At 41.0% G+C, this 22,163-nt stretch overlaps 1 protein-coding gene across 1 annotated transcript; it reads right to left on the bottom strand.

Annotated features, from left to right (window-relative positions):
* Window positions 1-5,991: 5,991 nt before the first annotated feature.
* LOC144524987 (BTB/POZ domain-containing protein KCTD16-like) lies at window positions 5,992-15,558 on the bottom strand. The gene is made up of 2 exons (XM_078261477.1): window positions 14,748-15,558; window positions 5,992-6,443 (listed from the first exon to the last, which is right to left on the bottom strand). The coding sequence occupies exons 1-2, from the start codon at window positions 15,556-15,558 to the stop codon at window positions 5,992-5,994; spliced, it is 1,263 nt and encodes a 420-aa protein (XP_078117603.1).
* Between the last annotated feature and the right edge of the window lie 6,605 nt (window positions 15,559-22,163).

Raw genomic sequence — 22,163 nt, 5'->3', positions numbered from 1 at the left:
GCCGACACATTAGCTGAGAACAGCAATTTTGACAGTACAAAATCTGGCTGACAGAAACAGAAAAGTGAAATTTTCATTTTCTCTACTGTATAACAAACTTGCCATAATTTCAGCCTCCCTGCAGACATAAGAAGGGTAAGTCCTTGTCCACTGTCCCATAACATCATAACTGTTTACCTGTCCTGCTGTATTCATTGTCTGATATCACAGCTCACAGACAATCTGTGATTATTTTCCAAATTTACGATACAATGTTCTACAGTATTTTATCCTTTGCATTATACTCTATACTCTGCCTTTGATTTATAATAGCCGCTGCCCTGCTCTGCAGCACACACCCGTGAGCTCCTTTACATTACGCTGTGGTGTAGCAGTGCTGATCAGTAGCCCTTGGAGGTGATTTATGAGCAATGGGATTTTCGGTCAGAACAGCTTAACTCAGCCTGTATATTCTCCAGAGCAGTCCTTGAGAAAGGGATAAGGTAATGAGGGGGAAAATGACGAGTGGAAGACACTATGGCTGTAAATCAGCTTTCCTACAGCTGCCAAGAGGAAACCTTTAAAAAAAAACATTAAGTACACCTGCACAAATTCTGTGGAGCTTCAAGTTCACTTGACTGACCTCATAACAAGGCAGTGGAGTGGCCTCTCTATTGCACCCCCATTTTTCTCCCTTTCTTCACCACCGGTGGACTCTATTTCCCAGGGGTAACCCAGGTGAGCATGGGTAGGTGCCCAGTTCGCGCTCTCCCTCACTTGTTTCGCCTATTTAGGAGCTTTGCACCCGGATCCAGAACCGTTATTTTGTGCAGTGCACAAATCTGGATCCAGAGGATCCAAGAATGTGTAGAGCTGCACAGATGATACAATTGTACTGCTGACAGCGGTTGTCTACGGAAATTAATGATTGTGTGTTTGTTGCTCTACCTTAGTGCTGGCGCCAGAGCAGTGAGCTGATAGCTGAGATAGGGCGCCAAAGGAGTGTAAGAGTAGACTCACTATGGACTCAATGCCTGCCGAAGTCAGCACTATTGACTGACACCTGTTATGGCAGTATTTATAGGCTATGTGTGTGTGTGTGTGTGTGTGTGTGTGTGTGTGTGTGTGTATGTGTGTGTTTGTGTGTGTGTACCTCTTAATGGTGAGGACAAGCCTTCTGTCAACAGGGCCCAATTTGAAGGAAGACAACTATAGTTTTTGGTCCTCAAGTCTGTATTCATAAATGAATAAAGAGACTCAGTTGCCCGGCCTGCAATAAATCCTACCTTCTTGAGTTACATGTTGTTATTATACTGTGAGGTGTTTTTAATTTAGTTTACCCTCGCTGTGTGGACAAAATATATTGCATTGCTTGTATTAGATTCAGCTCGTTATAAACTGCCAACTGAGTGAACTGTATATTATCATTTTTTTCACACATCTAAGGTTTTGAAACGGACACTGTTTTTGGGAAGAGTTTCTGTTGTATTTTTAAACATTATTTTTTTTACTGTTTTAAGCAACACAAACAAAAACTTTATTCACCTTTGTTGTGGCAGCAGAAAACTCAGAGACCGATATCTCAAAGCCAGGATAGGATCAAACAAAAACTCATGCATGACTTACAGTAATACCACCAGAAGTAAGTGAAAATGTTTTTTTTTGATTTGGGGAAACTGTCCTTTTATATTTTTCTCTGCACAGACTCCCTATGTTTGAAGTAGAGGACAGCATGGTAATGGCACGGTCAAATTAAATGTTTAAAAGACAAAATTTGATGATTTGATGATAATGGCTAAGGCATAAAAACGGTGAAGTGGGGGATATAATGTAAGGTGATGGGAGGCCCACAGACTTAATGTGCATGTTTTGTACGTCCTTAGTGAGCCTGTGTTGTGTCCGTATGTGTGTATTGCATCGGGGAAGTCCCACCATGCAGGCTATCGCTCCCACTTTTCTGCAAGGGGTGATGGTGATGACATTCACTGTGATTTTGTCATTTTTTCCTCTGGACTTATTTATAATATGTTTCACTGGTATTTCTACGTTTTAGACTTGGCAGAATCAGGCTAGAGTAAGACCCCAAATGTGCTCTAGGGCTGTAAATTGGCTCCTATTTCTCAAACTACGTCCCTGCAGGCTCCGCATGAATAAGCACAGTGTGTAGGTTTAGTATAAGCAAAGCTCTGAGCACAATGTGGCTTAAAAGGGAGAGATTGAGCCTGTTAACAGTCATAAAGGTCCATGCAATATGTTTTTAACAAATAAATAAATGATGTGACACTAATGGGAAAACTGGGCCCCAGGGTTTTAACGCAAATGTTTTGCTGTGACTAAGCCATCTTCCCATTTATAAAACAATAATTCATGCAAGTATATTCTGGGCAAACCAGTTTCAGCCACTGTAAGATTTTTAGTGAGCCAAAAGCATTTGCACATCATCAATATCTGTCCTTTTACATAAATATAGTAGCATAGTCATGGGAATACCTTTTTTTGCCATGGGGTGTCATGATAAACAAACATACAAATAACAAAGATGTAATTGTCAGGAGAAAGATCTTAAGTCTCCCAGTTAGTCCACCACATTTATATTCACATCCTGAGATGTCAGTCATCTAAAATCAGATGAGTGAGCAGAAAAACATGTTGGTCTTAGATATTTATGGTGCCCTGCTGCGGGCAACAAGACCTCTCCCAGTAAGCGTCTGGGTATTTCTTCAGAAGAAACAGATAAATTGCATGTTTCATCTTTCTATTCCGAATGTCAAGCTTAGCAGAAATGATTGTGCTCCTGCCTTGATGTATAACTCCAGACATCTTCCACGTTGCTACAATAACAATCTCACCTCACATTTATAACATTACAACACAAGTTAATTCCAGTCTCTCTCCAAACCTTGTAGTCTAATCCTCATATTCATTGTATGAAAAATGAAATCCTGTTTGCTTGGCTTTATATCATGCCTCTATTATTCCATGTGTGAATAACACATTTCAATTTTCTGGGGGCGCCTAATATCTGATAAGCAGGGTAATTCTCCCACTCTCAGGCTTTGCAGTAATTTTCTAATACAAGGGCAGTAATCATGCTGTCAGTCTTATGCTAAAGAAAGCCTTTGTGGGAAATGTAAGGCCTGCAGGCAACCCTGCCAGATAATTGAGGGCAGTTAGCGGTGGCAGTGATGTTTTTTGATTGAAGATTTAATGTTGCTTTGCATCCTAGAGGAGGATGTTGGTTATCGACCGTCTATAAAGACTGTAAGGCCAGGGCCAGGATCTGAGGCTATTGATCTGTAAGGAAAGCAGAGTAGCAACAGCTGCGTTCAGGTGGTTCTGTGGGATAGGCCATCAAGGTCACCTAGGCCAGACCAGGCCAGGCCAAGGCAATGCCGTGTCGTTGTGCATATTTGATATACAAGAACAGATTCATTGATTTTTTCATTTGGGTATTAGAATTCAGATCGTGCTAAGTGCCAGGCGAAAGGCCATCCAAAGCGGATCTGTTTTTCAAAGATGGGAAAAGGGGCATTGGATTTCAAAATGAGAGATTTCATGCTGTGTTACTATTGAATGGAAGCTGAAAGGAAGAGATAAGGGTCTAAGTGCAGAATGGAGGAGGTGCCACTGTATCTCTGACAAATTCACTATGTTACTCTCCCCTTCCAGGTTTTTGCTATTTTATTCTCTGCTGGAGTATTAAAATTCCTTTTTCTGGAAGTCCATTCACATCCTGAAACATATCTCTTCTTAGTTAAATAGCAGCTAAATAACTTTTTTTTTAATTTTTTGTAACATATGGTTTTGGTCTTTTTCTGACCAGGATTATAGGTTTCAGTTTGCATTTGTGCCTAAACTGACAAAGTTAGAAGGGCCTTTGGGGTATATGTCTTATCATTTTGTTATTGTCATATGCATTTTTGCACATGGAGTAAATGTAACACAGAGCCTTAACAAAGCGTTTTCCTTTGAACTTGTTGTAGGACACCCACTCTCCCAAGAGAGAAGCAGTTCCTCTTCATCTATCATCACACAGGCTGTTTTTGGGGTTGCAGTGATACGGTCCCTAAGCCTTGCTCCTTATGGATGCAATGTGGCGGTACTGCAAAAATCTGTTTGCTAAAAATAGTGCTCTCTACAAATGGTGCTTGTGATGCACAGCTATGGATCTCTTCCCATTTCCTTGAGATCATCCCAAGAGGATGAGGCACACACTGAAATGTCAACAAGGAGGGATCTATTTCAAGTCTTCAAGAAGCCAGTTTTGTAAGGGGTTGGTTGGCTGGTGATGATGAATGCAACACAAACGAAGACACTTTTGTTTTCAGCCCTGTCTTAAATCTTAAACCTAATTATTGTGCTTGCATGCAAAATCATGTCACCTCTGACCAGAGAAACATGGGAACATACTGCTGTCAGTATAGGATTTTTTTTTAACCTGGGTCTTGTTCTAATAATTATAGCATTTTTTACTATAAGTCATGCTGACTGACAGACATGACTCAAGCAAAAGCAATGGGTTATTTCCACAGTAAGCTTTTAGCCAGATATGCTAATGTTTGCAGGTTATGTTTGAGCAGATAATTACACACTTTTCTCTTTAATCTTTGGCTTTGTAAATGCTAAACAAGATTCCAAACTCTTTAGAATATCACTATAACTATAGCCCTTTGCACAGCACACCACTTCAGCATGCCATATAGCCTAGGTAACCAAAAGCTAAACCTAAAGCTTGTTAGGCAGCAGTGCCAGATGGGAAATGTTAAACTATTGTACCAGAGGCTTAAAATTATCATATTTTGAGGAAAATGATCATACACGAGTCATAACCACGAGAACAAATAGATGTAAATGTGTAATTTTACAAAACAACGACTTTTTGACACGCCAACAAATCACATCAGAGTTTTTGTTAACGCAAGTTGTGTCCCTCAGTCGGACTATTTTTTTTATTTTTGTAATAGATAGAGCACTTTTGGCATTATTAATCGTAAATCGTACAGAGGGCAAAATTATCGTAAAAACTTGTGATTTTATCGTACATCTGCCAACGCTGTTGTCAGGCCTTTTCGTTATGGCTGTCGAGCTGTGGTTGGACAATCCTTGTTCGAGGGAGAAATTTTGTGATTGGTCAATTATAAGAATAAGGCTCTAAAATCTGAATTTCTGTGTTAATCTTAATCAACTGAAGGTCACAAAAAGGTCCATTAAGAATCAATACAATTCAAACCCATTTATTAGTTTTTTTGCACATTTACAATCAAGGATTAGTCAAATATCCATTGACATTACTCTATCTCCTACACAACATCATCTATCCAACACATAACGACAACATTGGACAAAAAGTTTTACAATGGCCAACAGATCTAGGCAGTGCTTTCCTCATTTAAGTTAGCCCCAGTCACAACACACCATTTTTATCCATCACACAAAACAGTGAATTTAAAGTTTGTTTGATATTGCATAATTATGCTAAGGGTGAAATGACATGCAGTGCCGATATCAAAGCCTTGTTTAAGTATATGTGTTATCAGTGGAGTAGGCTATAGTGATATTCCATTGCTAACTCTCAGCACCATATGGGTACATCCACTTAAAAAAAAAAATGCTATTGTGGGCAATTGCACATAAAGTATGTGATAGGTTGATGATTTGAAATGATGTTGCCCCTGAGGTTGCTTTGTTGCTTCAACTAGTGATATAGTAATAGTTAGTACACTGTCTGCTATCTGAAGTGAGAACAGGGTCAGTGATGTAAGCCCCAACAGGAGTAACCTGATTTACACATGTGCATATCATCCACAACACTGTGCATACTTTACAAATCAATGACTCACACTGCCTGGTACTTTGTGTGCTCAGCTAGTCATGCTGGCGGGAAAGTGGCCATAGTTTTTTTTCTAATACAGTATGTGCCTTAGATAGTGCAGTCTGTTGCCTATGCAGTTAATACTCTCCATTAATGGTGACATGATACTTCCATCTCTTTCTTCTTCTTCGCACTCATAGTTAGAGACGGTACTTTCTCAGGAGCTCTGATTGCCACATGTACTTCCTCTCTGGAAAGCGATCAGGAATTCTGATGCGCCGGAACTCCTGGATGCATTTCTCCAGCTCCTGCTCTGGAGTCATCTTCTCCTTGTTGGCTTTCCTTTTTGCAGCCTCTCGTTCTCGGACCCCGAAGGTTCTCACTCGTAGCATGTCAGTCTTGTGGCGCATCTCTGCCTGCTGCAGCATGTGAACTGGTCCTTTGGGCATGGGGCGGTCCAGCGTCTGGACATTGGCGCGCCGGCTCACCGGACCACAGATCACGGTTCCTTGAGGGGAACTGGCCTCTGACTGGGTCTCAGAACAGGAAGTGGAGAGCTCATTGAATGAAGTGCCGCTCTCTCCTTCACGCTCGCTTTTGTGGCTCTTGCAGCAGCAGTCACAGTGAGAGGACAACCACCTTGAGGACCCACCTGGAAAAAACACACACATACACACCCACACACACACACACACACACACACACACACACACACACACACACACACACACACACAAACAAATTTGTCACTTGTTTTGACCACATGCAGTACATTTTCTGTTGCGGCAAGACCATCTCTCATGCAGAACCACACTGTAAACTAATGTCCCAGCTGTCTGTATCGTGACAGATTCAAGCTGTAATCAAAAGGAACAGTTCTACTGATCAAGCAAATGCTGACAAATGCCTACACAGCACTTTCAATGTCGTACAAATATCCTTAAACAAATACCAAATGAGTGTATGTGGGTATTTGGGGGGTACAGATGTAAGAACATGCAAGTTATTGGCTTTGACATTTAATTGCTGAATTTCAAAGAGCTTGTGGGCTGTGCATATTGCTTTTTTCCGATAAGGAGAGGCCCCAGAGCTCGGCGTGGTTCAGTACGGCTCCCTAAAAGACCTTTCCCATTTCCCAAGGCAAAGCTCAGAGCCAAAACAATCTGCTTTGCTGTCGCAGTTTCTTAATAGAACTGTAACCTGACTGACTTGTATTAAGAAGATGGTGTATTATATTTGTGTTTTCAGATCACTCGATAAGTTGCTTTCTACCTTTAGGCAACAAGGTACAAAAGACAGATAAACACAACGTATAATCCATCTTGGGTGGTAACAGAACTGGGTCATTGAATAGATGTACCTGCAGGTGTCCTGACCACCTGTCACGAAGTCCGGATAGGCAGTGAACCAGATAGAAGCAAAAGATTTCTTCATTCTTCCTCTTATTCATACTTCTTGTATTGTCTCACATCCTCCTACACTGCTAATTATGAACCAGAAATACAGTGCTGTACTGCCCGCTGGCTTGTGAAGTGTTCAAGTAAAGACAGTAAACACTGTAGCTGTCTTTCATTTCCAAAAATACCCCTGAACTATGGTCTCTTTTAGATGTACTAACAGGTAGAAATGTGCAGTGTTGAAAGCTGCTGGTGCTCTATGTAATACAAACAACAGTGTATAAGAAATAAACTCATGCAAACAGACTAAAAACCTCTTAATGGCTTTTTCCAATATGATGATACAGACTCAATAGCAATGATATCTCAGAGGGAGCAATGATTTGTCCATTACCTCCTTTCAGTGCATGCACCATTTATACTGAACCGATTTCAAGAGGGATTTTAACCTCTCTGCGCACACTGTAATAATGACCTTATCTCTAGTGAGATGATTGCATTGAGCTGATAGTGAGATAGTCACTAACAGCTTTTTAATGGCTAATCCATGAGTAAAGGGGCCAATCAGTGCACCAATTTCCCCCCGCAGAAAATTAATCTAGCTGAATCCAGCAGACGAGCAGCACCAGGCAAATGGATGCAGGCGCTTTAGCGAGGAGGATCAGGAGGAGGGAGGCTGAGCATTGTTTCTAAATGGATGGATGGATGCTGTAGTCCAGAGGGGCAACCCGTTTAGGAAACTCGCCAACAGCCAATAATAGCTTTATAACATTTTCAGCCCATGCAGGAGAATGAATTATATTAAAGCCACTGACAGGCTCAATGCACCTGGGCTTGCATTTTGTTTTATATAATCGATTCATTTGTCTAAATGAAGCGTGGACAACCTCATAATGCAAAAACATCTGCACTGTGTGTTTTGGATAAAGGGGTGTAGTGTCAAGCTTTGATGCCAAGACAGGAAACGACTAAGAGCCTTGTCAGGAAACAGTCATTCTTGGCTACATTTAAACAAGTCGCTGTGTGATACTCTTTGGTATCTTTTCAGGGAAGCTATTGATTGCATTTTGTTTTTCTCACATCAATATAGCCTGTCTAAGAGATCATATTCCAAACACATTAAACGACTGGGCCTGGTCCTCAGACCAGACTCCGGCTGTGTCTGCACTTCTCATAAATGAGACAGAGAGAGGGAGTCGAGTTCGGCATAGAGGCATGCAGGCGTGTCACATCCTCAAACTCCTTTCCATCTCTAAAAGCTGGGATGTTTGTCCTCGTGCCTGAAAGAGGTCAGAGTTTTATGGAAATTCAACTGCCTGGATATTGGATTAAAATGACACGATTTTACCCATTAAGAGGTTTTAAATGGCAGACAAGTAGGACATGGTGGGGGCGGAAGGAAGAGGGCTCTGACAAACTATAATTCAAATGTCAGTGGCTTTCTTGCCAGACAGTGTTTTCATCTGTGCCTCTAAACTGACTCATCAAGGGTGTGTGATGATGATTATTCCTTTAACAGCAGAGCAGCTTTGTGCTTTGGTCATGTAATCTGAGAGGCAAAAAATAAATAAAGAGGGACAAGGAACAAAGACTCATCACTCAGCCATTTCATGTTGTTATAACAAATAACCAGGAGGCCATATCGCAATTTATTTCAGAATTGCTTGAGTGACCCGAAGCTGTCTGCTTTTGAAATGTGGATCTCAGCAGTGATGTGAACTGTGCCCTCAATCTAAATAAATAAAAATAAGCTTTGAATGTGGTTTAAATAAAAGCTGTTGAAGTCAGGCCAAAAAGACACTTAACTTTTGAATTTCTGTAATTAACATACTTGCTTTCTTTGCCCGACCACATCAACTCCTGCGAGGCTGAGTAGTGTGAATCATCTTCAAATGCTTTAGTTGCTACTTGGTTCTAGACTTTGGGTGTGAACAAACACAATAGGGAGAAAAAAGGGAGTCTTGATGAGTTTTGTGAAAAAAGCTAAAAGTATTAGCGGTAATATTCTCTGGCAGGTTAAATATGCATATTCATGCAGCCAGTCAGGGAGTTAAGCTCATATGAGCAGAGACGCTCTGATCTTAGACACACTCTTACATTCTCCAGCTCCCATATCCAGTCACACACAAATATTTTTTACTCTGCCACTGCCTCAGGAGGAGTGTAGTTTACATGCTTGTTAGCTCACAAATTAGGCCAGCGTGTCCTTGCAGCTGAAAAAAGGCTTGTCTTGCAAAGGCAATGACAGTAGGGTGAGGGAAATCCATTTCACAGAGATAGTCCTATTTGCTGCAAAAGTATCACTTCAGCAGTTTGTGTCCAGCCTAACTGATTGCTAGAGCCATCCTCTATAATAATGTCAGTAATATCTGCATACAATTGAATTTGTCATTAGTTCTACTTTGCTAAACAACCCTCATCAGCAGCAGTGATGAGAAAGAGCTGGAGAGGAATAGTTGGGGTAACCCAACAAGATTTACATGATAATTCAAGGACACTCGTACTCTCTCATAGACCCATTACTGCTCTGGCCCAAATTATTAGTTTTCCATGGGGAGAGTGACAGCTTCATTGTCTGATTGTTAATGACAAGGGGAGATGTCCTCTCCAAGAGTCAGAGGGTGGCTGCCACGCTGAGTGTCTCCCTGACAGCAAGATGATCAAGCAATTCAGACAGACTCAAATGTCTATATCAGCCTCTCCCTGTGGGGCCGTGTCCTGACCCAGAGCCCCACCCCCACTACACAAGCACGGATGAAGCAAGATGAGGCGGGGATAAAGCGAAGAAGGTGTCCTGAGCATTCATCAAGCTCTTGTCATCACCTAAATAAAGCCTCAAGAGGCTGGTGGAAAGATGAGGGACGATTCTGGTCCTTCACCCTGTCAAGTAGGTGATATTTAAAGAGTCACGTCTAAGCATCGTCACAAGCATCAGTTCCTTTTTTAATTCCTCCATCACTGCATTAAAATGAATCAATTATATAGAGAAAAAAAAGACACACATATGTACAGTTGACGACCAAACATGCTTTCATTTGCTCTTTAAACAGGCTACCCACTGAAACAATCACTAACTTACTAAGCTTACCTCTTGCATACCGACACATGGGATCCCCTGTCTTCATAAAACTCTCAGCCCTGCCCACAATGTGAGCTTCATCATCCAAGTAGCCGTTAGTGTTTCTGGAGGGATCATTAAGGTGTTGGATGTCAGATGGTAAGCGCTTTTATACCTGTTCTCCAACAGCTATGGAGCACAGAAGTAACAGAACCAGGGACTTAAAAAAAGACAATATTGACTATTGATTATACGATTATTAACTCAGTTCTAGTTTTCAAAAGGAACATACTGGAGGTTTTAAGTTTTTTTATGTTTACCTTTAATGCAGTCATTGCTTTCACTCTTTTTAATATGGAAACTGCAAATTGCTTAATGTGGGTAATTTATCAAAGTCCATTCAGTCTTTTTAATTGTCAAAATTGTATAAACATCACTTGGTAATAAAGTTACCACCAGGGACTTTTTTGAAAACTCTCCTTGTTGGTGCGTTCAAGGGCACTCCCAACATCTGTGGTTTGTGAGTCAGCAGTCATTACAGGATATTGTTGGAAGATCCAATACAGAAACCGATCAATAAGCATCAGAACAACAGTGTGAGAGGGTTAGTGTGTGCTTGAAACTTTGACAAACAAAAAAGATCATTATAACAGATGCATGTTCTACGTCTCTGCAAGTTTATTTAAATGCTATAGTGAGATGACATGGAAACTAACGGCTGGATAGAAATCAATATAAAAGCTTGTAGTAAGATTTAGAAAACATACAGCAGTGCTGTGAAGAATACTATTTGCAGTCAATGACCTAAAACATGAAAAACCACCAGCACAGTCCTTGAAAATTCAGTGCATGTGGCTTTAAAAAATGATTGATTTCAAAAATATATTTTCCTTTTGCATCTGCAGCTTTTCAATAAGCTCAGGTTTGCTCCCAAGGTGAGCCATATTGTCTACTTCAACTGATGAAGTGCACAAGGTGCTGCAATCATTGTGAGAAATAATGGCAAAGGCACACACCCGCGCTTTATTTCTGACCATCTTTCTGCCCAGGTGCTCTTTAAGACATATATGAGTTATTCATGGTAGCACCATCCATCTCTTGTAGGCACTGCCAATCCATCCAGACTCCAAACAGGCTCTCTGGGAGCTTGGGGACGGCCCAATCTTTGCCTCCATTACACCTAAGCAATTGATTACTCTCTCCCTCCCCCCATCCAACTCTCTTCTTGCCACCATTGTTCAAGAGCCATTATGGCCACACATCATCTCATTCCCACCCCAAATGAAGACTGCACATTTACATTAACAGAGCACACCTGGCAAGTATAAGCATTTTTCATCTTTACTGTACGTGTTTCCCATTTTGACAAGGCACTTCTGCACAGCCCTTTCAGATGGGGAAAGATGAAACTGTCTCTAATGTTACCGGTCCTACTGTTCAATGATGATTTGCTCTGCCTGTGTGATGTGGAAGCAGTAATGTCAAAGCAGGCTGTGATGTAATTGTATCCATGATGATGGCTAATTCTCATCTATAAATTGACTCATATTTTGAAATATAATATAAAAATAAAACGTATATATTACAAATTGCCTATAAAATAGGTTAGAAATTATCTTTCAAAAATTGCATCTCCATCCTGCATGACTGGAGACGCTGGAAATACTTTGGGATTACAGATTGCTTTTTAATTAGCCAGCACTCTCCTCTCTCCCCAGAGATGATAAGCAATAATAAGACCAAAACACCAACTGGGAGGTTAGATTTGTTAATAATGTTGTCACTGCCAATTGAAAAAACTAAATGTCCCTACATGTCTGCTAGACACATACACTCTACATCAGAGAGGGAACAGAAGCAAGCGTGGAGGAATTGAACACCAGCTGTGACTTCTCTGCTGGGCATCCTGCTATCCTGTGTGCAGGCGTCGGACGGTGAGCTGGACTGTGTGCCTGCGTTGGATTCCAGCGTGATGTCGCGAGCTGTGACTTTGCTGGATCCTGGAGTGCCGGTGCCATTCAACGGGTAACTCTTTTTCTGTGTGGCCACATTCTGCTTTATGATAAATCATCCACAAATTAAAGGAGCTGATGGGATTACATTTCACTGGAATTGTGCCTCATAACATTTCATTTGACAAATAAAAATAGTTTGTTTGATTGATTGATTGATTGATTGATTGATTGATTGAAAAATAACCTGACATGATCACCTGTCATCAGGATAAGTTAAAGTTTTGACTGACATTACCGTGACCATCAGGAGCAAAAACTCTTGTTCATGATGAACCCTCGGACACTGCGGCCTCCTGGGGAGAGTGCCCTTTTCCTGAAAGAATCATTTGTTTTAGTCTGTGGGGAAACCAGCAGCATATATCCTACTGAGCTGGAGTGGATGACAATTATTGAGAGTAGAGTGTCTTAACTTTATGAGGGAACGAGTCCCCTGACTCTTAATACAGCTGATTCCATGGAGTAAAATGATGAATATCTACTGTTGGCAATTTGGAGACTGGAGTCTACTATTACTGAGAGTCAGTGGAGCTTGTAGAAAACAACTGACGCATTTAACAAGAAGAGTGACATCGATGATGCTCAGGAACTGACAGGTTGGGAGAACGTCTCTCAATTTATTAACTGCGCCCAGCATCCCTGTTTCACTCCATATGAGCCTGTGATTGGATGGGAGGGGGGGTAGAAGGAAAGCAGTGAAATGTTCTGCTGAAAACAACAAACAACAATAAAGCACATCTGTTTCGTGCCCACCCCAAAGGTGCATTTGTCTACATGCATTCTTAGTTTAGGACTACCTGCCCTAGGCCAGTCTGTGTCCCACATTCAGAATCAGGTTACAGTTAGGTAGAAAGTAGATGCGTGCCACTGTGCTGCTGTGAAGAAAGGGCTCTCACACATATCTGCCTCTGATGTGTCTATCTATCATCCTGACTAGGCCTCTGTCTCCAAACAACTGCTATATTCTGTATATATATGCTCATATATCATGTTATTTCAATCAGTGTGTGTGTGTGTGTGTGTGTGTGTGTGTGTGTGTGTGTGTGTGTGTGTGTGTGTGTGTGTGTGTGTGTGTGTGTGTGTGTGTGTGTGTGTGTGTGTTTCCTTTCACCCTCACCTTGTCTTCTCTCTTTAATGAAAACCCTCTCTTCCTCTTCTTCTGCTTCTTCCTCTCCGCTCCCTCAGACCCGATGAACTTTCCTGTCTATACTTACTTTAATCTATTTTTGCTCCTCGCTCCCTCTCTCTTCTTTCTGCCTCAGTTCTTTCTCCCCATGGCCAGGTCTCATGCAACTTTTACTCCCTCATCCCTTTTGCTCGGCCGCTCTGCCCTCCATCTGCTCGCTTCCCCCTTTCAGCTTGCTTTCTTAAATTCCCTCTCTTCCTTTCTGCGCTTTTCTTACTCTGCATCATCTTTCCTTCCATGCTGTATTTATTGGAGTTTCTCCCCTGTCTCTAACCTCCTTCTCATCCTCCTCCCACTGTTCTGTGTCTTCGCCCTAGCCTAGGGTAGTGTCTGTTAATGGGGAAGAGGGTGAACACCAACACCATATGCTGTGCTCCAAAAAGTTGAATGACTAAGGGAAATCCTACCTGGTTGGACGCTCATGCGGGTCAAGGCAGACTCCTCTTTTATAATTAGTCTATCAACACTATTGGTAAATCATTAGCAAACCATATGTCATGTCTTCCTCAGCCCACCCTCCTGCACCTCCACCCTTGACCCACCAACTGGGTTTTTTTCAGCTCTTCCAAAGGGAGCCATTCAGAATAATAAACAAAGTGCTTTTTAACTGGCCATATGGTCCAACTCATCCCTCTGCAGAGAGTGGAATGAACCATATTTGCAGCTAATTAAGGCATTTGCTGATAAATAAATGTTGTCTTCAAGTGAAAAGCAAAGCTGATTCAAGAGAATACAGCAGCATGTTGTGCTGCCCACTGGTGCTTTATTATTCTCAACCCATCAGATCCAGACCCATCTGAGCTATAGCATGTGTTTACATGTATTTGAAGTATATCAGCATTATGACTCAAATCCCCTGAGGCCCGTGGGCATGTTTGCCTCTTATCTAGGCCCCAAAACAGAAGTTTAAAGTCAGCCACTGCAAGGATTGAAGTAGCCTATGTGCTGCAACCCCACCATGCCTCCAGGTGGCGTGAGCTAACACACACCAGTTTCTGCACATCACTTCTAAATCTAGACCATTAGAAACAAATTGCATGGGACGTCTTTAGGAAAGCGGTGTGGGTAAACTTGTTACAACTTTTAATGAGGAAAAACGCCCTTTTTGATGAACATCATGCAATACCATACTGATGTAGTCTACGGCCTGGATGTGGTGGGGGAGGGAGGGGCACTTGGGTTCTGTTACGAATGTTTGTATTTAACTTGGCTGTTGGCATTCTAATTATTTCTGGAGGTCGAAGTCACCATCTTATCTCACATCACTTCTGAAAGAATAGAGTAGGAATAAATCTACACTCACGGTAGAAGATGTACTGTGCGTAATTGGACCAGATCCTGTCATCCGCGTAATGACCGATGGAGGACGCAGTCAGGGACGAATTGCAGGCCACAATGTGAAAGCCGCTCTCTGACAGCATGTCAAATGCTCTCTCCAGGTGCCTGAACTTGAGGTAAAACCTGGAGGTGTAACGGTCCGGTGGTCTGTCCGAGTCCCTGTTTTCATTCAGGGCGTCTCCAAATACCTCTTTCGCCAAGCCAATTCTACTGCTGATGAAGATCCTCGGTAACTTTTTGGCCTTGACATCAATTTGACTTTCTCTGCCTCCGTCAGCGCAAGCGCTTTTGAAAGCGACCGTTATGTAGCCATACCTCCTGTCCAATGAGTAAGGGGGGTAAAACCTCTGGTCGCTGCCCTGCGACTCATCATCGAAATCACTGTAGCACAAGTCGTCTGGAAATAGTTTAGAATCATCGGAAGATAAAAGTTTGGCCAAATCTGGCAGCTGGAAGTATTCCGCCTCTCTTTTCAACCTTCCTCTCTCGGGGAAGTGGTCAGGGAGGACAACTTGCTTGTCTCTAAGATAATCCAATACATACCGAAACAAAAAGCCATCTCTGTCAATAAAATAACGTCCTCTGAGGTCCCGGGACAAGTCATTTGAGGACCCCTTCTTGTTAGAGAACAGATTCCCAAGTAAGGAATTTGGAAAGCTTGTCAAGGTGGCATGGCGAGTGTAATACACCTGTCCGCCTACGTTTAGCTCAATAACATCCGATGGAGGGGTTTGCCCCGTTGCAGGTTGCGTTTTGCAGTTTTCGCTCAGTGCCATTTTTTTTTTCAGATCGAAAGCTCGAAAAAGACGAAATCTGAGCTTCGATCACGGAGCGCAAACGTCCCAGAAGTTCAGGGTGTGGGATGCAGCTGCATGGTGTTAATGCCCTCAGAACCAAAGCATAGTGTTGATTCAAGCTGCAGTCCTTGGATCCAATGTCTTGTGACAAACAATCCCAATGTGGGCCTACAGTATATCCTTTAACTCCATGCGTAAATGTGCCTGTCCACGGTGCATCCTTTTTGAACAGAATCGATTATCCTAAGTGAGCGCATCATGTAACACACATCCACTGCAATGGGTCATTACTGTGACTTCAAAGAAATACAATCCTCACTTCACTCTCAAATTTCCCACCATCAAAAAACAAACCTTTTTTTTTTTGGTTTAAGTTTTCTGTGGAAAGGTCTTGCGTCTGGCTTCTGGTTCAGTCACATCAGTCCAGGAGCAATTGAATTATGTGCGTGCACCCCATCATTCTGCTACTAAGCGTCGCTATTGACAACTGGGATGCTGAAACATTCTCCGAGGTTGCTCACAGAGAGGAGGATGGAAGTGGGACTCATGTGCGCACCCATCTCTCCAAACTGCTGAGTGCGGAAACGTTTGGTCCGGCAGAAGCTTTAAGATAATGTTGCTCCAAGCTGTTCTCTTGCAGAGAGAAAGCGAGAGAGAGAGAGAGAGAGAGAGAGAGAGAGAGAGAGAGAGAGAGAGAGAGAGAGAGAAAATCGTCCCATTAAGTAATGTCTTACATCATCTTAAAGGAAAATGACATTTGCAGACGATCGACACAAAGCGGACTGATGTTGGTTCATCTGTACAGTTTTTCCATGAAAATCTAGCGACGGGCGGCGTGCAACTGGCAGAGAGGATTCAGGTCTAATGCAGTTTTAACATCCAGCGTTGCGGATTTTAATCCCTTCTTCTGAGTCTTCACAGAGGCTTTCGCATTTACATTTAACGCTTTTAGCTGACGCGCTTATCCCGAGAGACGGGTGAGGGGTTAGGTCCCATGCAGTGTCTTGCTCAGAGACTCAACGGCAGTGACAGCTAAACGTGAATAGAGCTGGTCTACAGGATACTACTACTCTTCAGCTCCTTTTCTATCCAACTACCCATAATGGATCAAACATTAGACGAAATAAACATAAAAAAAATCTAAATGACTTTTGCACTCTTCTGCATCTATGATTGAACCCCCAGGCAGCATTATCACTTTTACAGCCAGAACACCGTGACTGAATTTGACAATTGAATTCCTCATCGATTTGACCAAGTGATCTATTTCAGGACCATGGACAGATCTCTGCCCGCACAAAGTCTCAGCTGCTTGATTCTCCTCTACTCTCAAATAAACAGATACAAGAGTGAAACAATGCATATCTCTTTATTTTTATGTTAGGTTCTGATGCTAATTCAACATAATGCATCAATAAGGGGGGGCTCAGAAATATGAACCCTCATTACTGAGTCATTTTCTTTCTGGATCATAGTAGCAGGAGGACAGAGGTTTGAGACTAGTGTATTATTGCTCAGGGCCTGCTCAGTACATTTGTCATAGAGCCGTCAGTATACTCCACAGTGACGTCAAGTACTGTAGGGCGGAAAATCCAGTTTGGAAGAAATGAGATGCGAGGCTAAATTTAAGGCTTGACAATGCTTGTCATCATCTTTACACGCTGGTATATATAGGTCACAAGCTAGTGTTGTTTAAGGTATAGCAAGGACGTTTACCTAAAAATATGTTCTGGTGTGTGATCACCACCTGAGTCTGTGAGACTTATGGACCTGTTTGTTTTATATATGGAGTAGCCCATAAGGTCCCTTATGTCCAGTGTAGCTCTGACACTGATCTGTGGTTCAGACTTTGTTGTATCTCATGTTTGCTTTTCAGCTTGTTTGTTTTTGAGTGTGATTTGAAGCCACATTGTAATAAATCAGAGACTTGTATTGCTTCAGTGCTGAGAGAAGGCATTGATGATGGGGAACACCCTTGACTTGTGGTTCTGAGGAGGCAGCGGTCACGCTTTACTCTGTTAATTCAGAGCATATTGTGCTGGAGAGGGGGTTACTAGGCAGCCACAGGGGACTGAGTGGGATTCAAACAGTGGGGATTTAGAGCTATAGTGAGCATACCACTGATCTCTTTTTCCATGATGTGAGGTTTAGCTGCTGACATTATACTTAATGATTAATAATTAATATTGTAATGTTTTGTGGATTATGTGACCTTAACAGCAGAGTGTAGATAGGAAGAACTATTTAATATCATTAGATGGTGATAATATAGATTATTCTATGGGAGTTAATTTTCTTTATTTGTTTAATACATTCATATATACATATATACATGTGACATGTATACAGTCATGTGAACAAATTAGGACACCCATGCTAAAGTTGACTAAAAAGAGGAATAAAAAAATCATCTTTTGGAAATTGATCTTAATGCCTTAATTAAAAATATTAGGAAAAATCCAATCTTTAAAGACACCAATTTTCTTTGTGAATGAATAATGTATCGTAAATAAATAAATGTTCTTCCTTAAAATACAGGGGGCATAAGTCAGTACACCCCTATGTTAAATTCCCATAGAGGCAGGCAGATTTTTATTTTTAAAGGCCAGTTATTTCATGGATCCAGGATACTATGCATCCTGATAAAGTTCCCTTGGCCTTTGGAATTAAAATAGCCCCACATCATCACATACCCTTCACCATACCTAGAGACTGGCATGGGGTACTTTCCATAAAATCATCTCTCAATGCAAATCAAACCAGCTATTACGCTAACTGAAATAAAACCATGCCAATCTCTAGGAAGAACATTTATTTATTTACGATACATTATTCATTCACAAAGGAAATTGGTGTCCTTAAAGATTGGATTTTTCCTCATTTTTTAAATTAAGGCATTAAGATCCATTTCCTAGTTTCCTAAATTTTTGTATTCCTCTTTTTAGTCAACTTTAGCATGGGTGTCCTAATTTGTTCACATGACTGTATATATAAATATATATACTTGCAATATGTACTGTGCAAAAGTCTTAGGCAGGTGTGGAAAAAATGCTGTAAACTAAGAATGCTTTCAAAAATATAAATAATGATTGTTTATTTTTATCAATTTACAAAATGCAAAGTGAGCGACCAAAAAAATATGTAAATCACATCAATATTTGGTGTTACTACCCTTTGCCTTCAAACCAGCATCAATTCTTATAGGTACACTTGCAAAAAGTCAGGGAACATTGAGGATCGTAGACGCAGTGGTCGACCAAAGAAACTTAGCGCAGCAGATGAAAAACACATCAAGCTTATTTCCCTTCGAAATCGGGAGATGTCCAGCAATGCCATCAGCTCAGAACTGGCAGAAACCAGTGGGACCCAGGTTTACCCATCTACTGTCTGGAGAAGTCTGGCCAGAAGTGGTCTTCATGGAAGAGTTGCAGCCAAAAAAGCCATACCTCCGACATTGAAACAAGGCCAAGCAACTCAACTATGCACAAAAACATAATTGGGGTGCAGAAAAATGGCAGCAGGTGCTCTGGACTGATGAGTCCAAATTTGAAATATTTGGCTGTAGCAGAAGGCAGGTTGTTTGCTGAAGGGCTGTAGAGCGGTACAATAATGACATGTACAATGTCTGCAGGCAACAGTGAAGCATGGTGGAGGTTCCTTGCAAGTTTGGGGTTGCATTTCTGCAAATGGAGTTGGAGATTTGGTCAGGATTAATGGTGTCCTCAATGCTGAGAAATACAAGCAGATACTTATCCATCATGCAATACCATCAGGGAGGCGTATGATTGGCCCCAAATTTATTCTGCAACAGGACAACGACCCCAAACATACAGCCAAGGTCATTAAGAACTATCTTCAGCGTAAAGAAGAACAAGAAGTCCTGGAAGTGATGGCATGGCCCCCACAGAGCCCTGATCTCAGCATCATCGAGTCTGTCTGGGATAACATGAAGAGACAGAAGGATTTGAGGAAGCCTACATCCACAGAAGATCTGTGGTTAGTTCTCAAAGATGTTTGGAACAACCTACCAGCCGAGTTCCTTCAAAAACTTTGTGCAAATGTACCTAGAAGAAATGATGCTGTCTTGAAGGCAAAGGGTGGTCACACCAAATACTGATTTGATTTAGATTTCTCTTCTGTTCATTCACTGCATTTTGTTAATTGATGAAAAGAAACTATTAACACTTCCATTTAGGCCTGCACGATTAATCGTTATAAAATCGCGATCTCGATTCACCCTGTTCACGATTTAATTTTTAAATATCTTTGATTTTTTTTTGTTGATTTATTTATTTTTTTGAAATTAATTTTTTTTTTTTTATGACTTTAATTCTCATTTAATTTTACGAGCCGACTGCATCACAAACGCTACTACTTTCTTCTGTGAGTTTTAAACATAGACTCTATAAAATAGGTTTTAAAGTGCTCCCAAGCACTGCAATGCTCTCCCTTCTCGTCATTGTAGCCTCTATGCTTGTGGTGATGCGCAATGTACTATAGGTGCCAAAACAAATCTATGTTTGGTACTGCCAATTTGTTTTGTTTTGTCATGGTTCATGTGTGCAATAAACATTACACTTCATGAGAAAAACATCGTGGAAGAGAATCGTGATATCAATTCTAAGCTAAAACAATCGTGATTCATATTTTTCCCCGAATCGTGCAGCCCTACTTCCATTTTTGAAAGCATTCTTAGTTTACAGCATTTTTTCATACCTGCCTAAAACTTTTGCACAGTACTGTATATATACATATATATATATATATATATATATATATATATATATATATATATATATATATATATATATATGAGTATATCTCTGGATGGTGTTGGACTTGCATAACAGAAGACTTGGAGTTCAATCCCTGTCCCCTGCTTTTGGATGATTCTCTTCCCATGTGTGCTATAAATCCTGTTTCCTGTTCATCTCACTTATCCTCCCATTACAAAAAATTTCCCAGCCTCCTGTGTTTACTTTATTTCCTGTTCATGCACTACTCCCATGTTAGGTTCTATCTTTTGGAAAGGGTTGAATTTCATGCAACTTAACATGAATAATGTAAGACAATACGGGCCTTAGCTGAGCAAGAAGTAAAAAAAAAAAAATCAATATGTTTAATGCTGTACCATTAAATTGACAACTGTGGATTTTGCAAGCTCTTGCATATAATCTGCAGTGTGGCCTACTAAGAAATTAAGACTTTGTGAGGTAAGTCAGATTTTGTTGCATGTACAAAATATATCTGTTGATAAATGGTTTTAAAAATATTTTCTAAATCTCAACAAATGATTATGTTTATTGATACATTTACACTTCTGGTATCCAAACATTGTTCCAGTGGTGTGTAGTTTTGCAAACAAGATTGTCTGTCTTACAAAATCTTACAATGCACTGTTGTACAGCCTTGAAAGCAACAACTAATACAGGCCCAAGCCTTTCTGCAGAGTTGTTATCCCATGCATGCAGTAATAGCCTGTCTACCCTGTTTCCTCTTGCCCAGGCCCTTTTCAAACACTTATATTTCCAGATAAAAGAGGCAGAATTGTGAACTATGATGTCTTGAGAAACAAAACATATTTTGTTGTTTTGTTACTGTTTTGTCATAATTAAAGTAACAAGTTTAAAAACACTCTAACCTCTGTTCTGTTTGAACAAAGTCATTATTTGCTTTGTGTTATCTTTGAAAATGCACATATGGATTTTTTTCCTTTCCAACAATGTCCTTAATAAACTCAAACATCCAGAAATCCAGAAAACAACTCTATTACACCCAGAACTCTGCTGCTTGTCTGCTCACCCATTCATGCTCCTGTGACCACATCACCCCTATCCTGCAGAATCTCCACTGGCTCCAGATACAATTTAAAGACCCTGTTCTCACTGACCTGCTCCACTGCTCCTCCATTTCTTTGTGCAGCCTCTTAGATGGCAATGCAATATCATGTTATTGCATGCTATTTGCACCAAAACATCAACCGCCATTATGTTGCATCCAGACTGACACATGCAGGCTGGTGTAGCACAAAGTGAGATGCTTCAGTTTACTGTTGGATAAACAGTTCTACAAATAAACCCTAGGTAGAAGTGTGTGCTAAATGTTCTTGAATGCACATTTAGACCCAACAATCAATTGCATGCAGATTTGAACAATAATCCTGTGATTTAAAATAATCTATTGTAATAATCTTACAGTGATGTGGTGTCTGTGGTAGGATACACAGCAGTGCACTCAGACTTCATAATGTTCTCTCCTGGTATCTTTATTTGGGGATCTTTAGTCCAAAAAAACTCTTTTTGACATGGCATCATCACTGCATTGTGGATGACTACAATGTCTATTCATAATTTCTCTTACTGCCCTCTGCCTCAGATGTCTGTCTGCCTGTCTGTCTCTTTGTCAAAGGCTCCATTAACATCTGCAACAGTGGAGCCCCCATGGTGGGCAGCTGTATGAACAATCATGTAAGAGAATGCCGTTTTAATGATTTGTTCACTGCTAATGCTCACTTGCCTGGATTGCCTCTGCACTTGTTTGGGTCCTATTGGCACCTATCTCTAAGAAAGTGTTATTAAATTGCA

This window comes from Sander vitreus, chromosome 10 (genome assembly GCF_031162955.1).
Source record: "Sander vitreus isolate 19-12246 chromosome 10, sanVit1, whole genome shotgun sequence".
Taxonomy (NCBI): domain Eukaryota; kingdom Metazoa; phylum Chordata; class Actinopteri; order Perciformes; family Percidae; genus Sander; species Sander vitreus.
The sequence above is the reverse complement of the archived record's forward strand: the minus strand, read 5'-3'. Positions and strand labels throughout refer to the sequence as shown.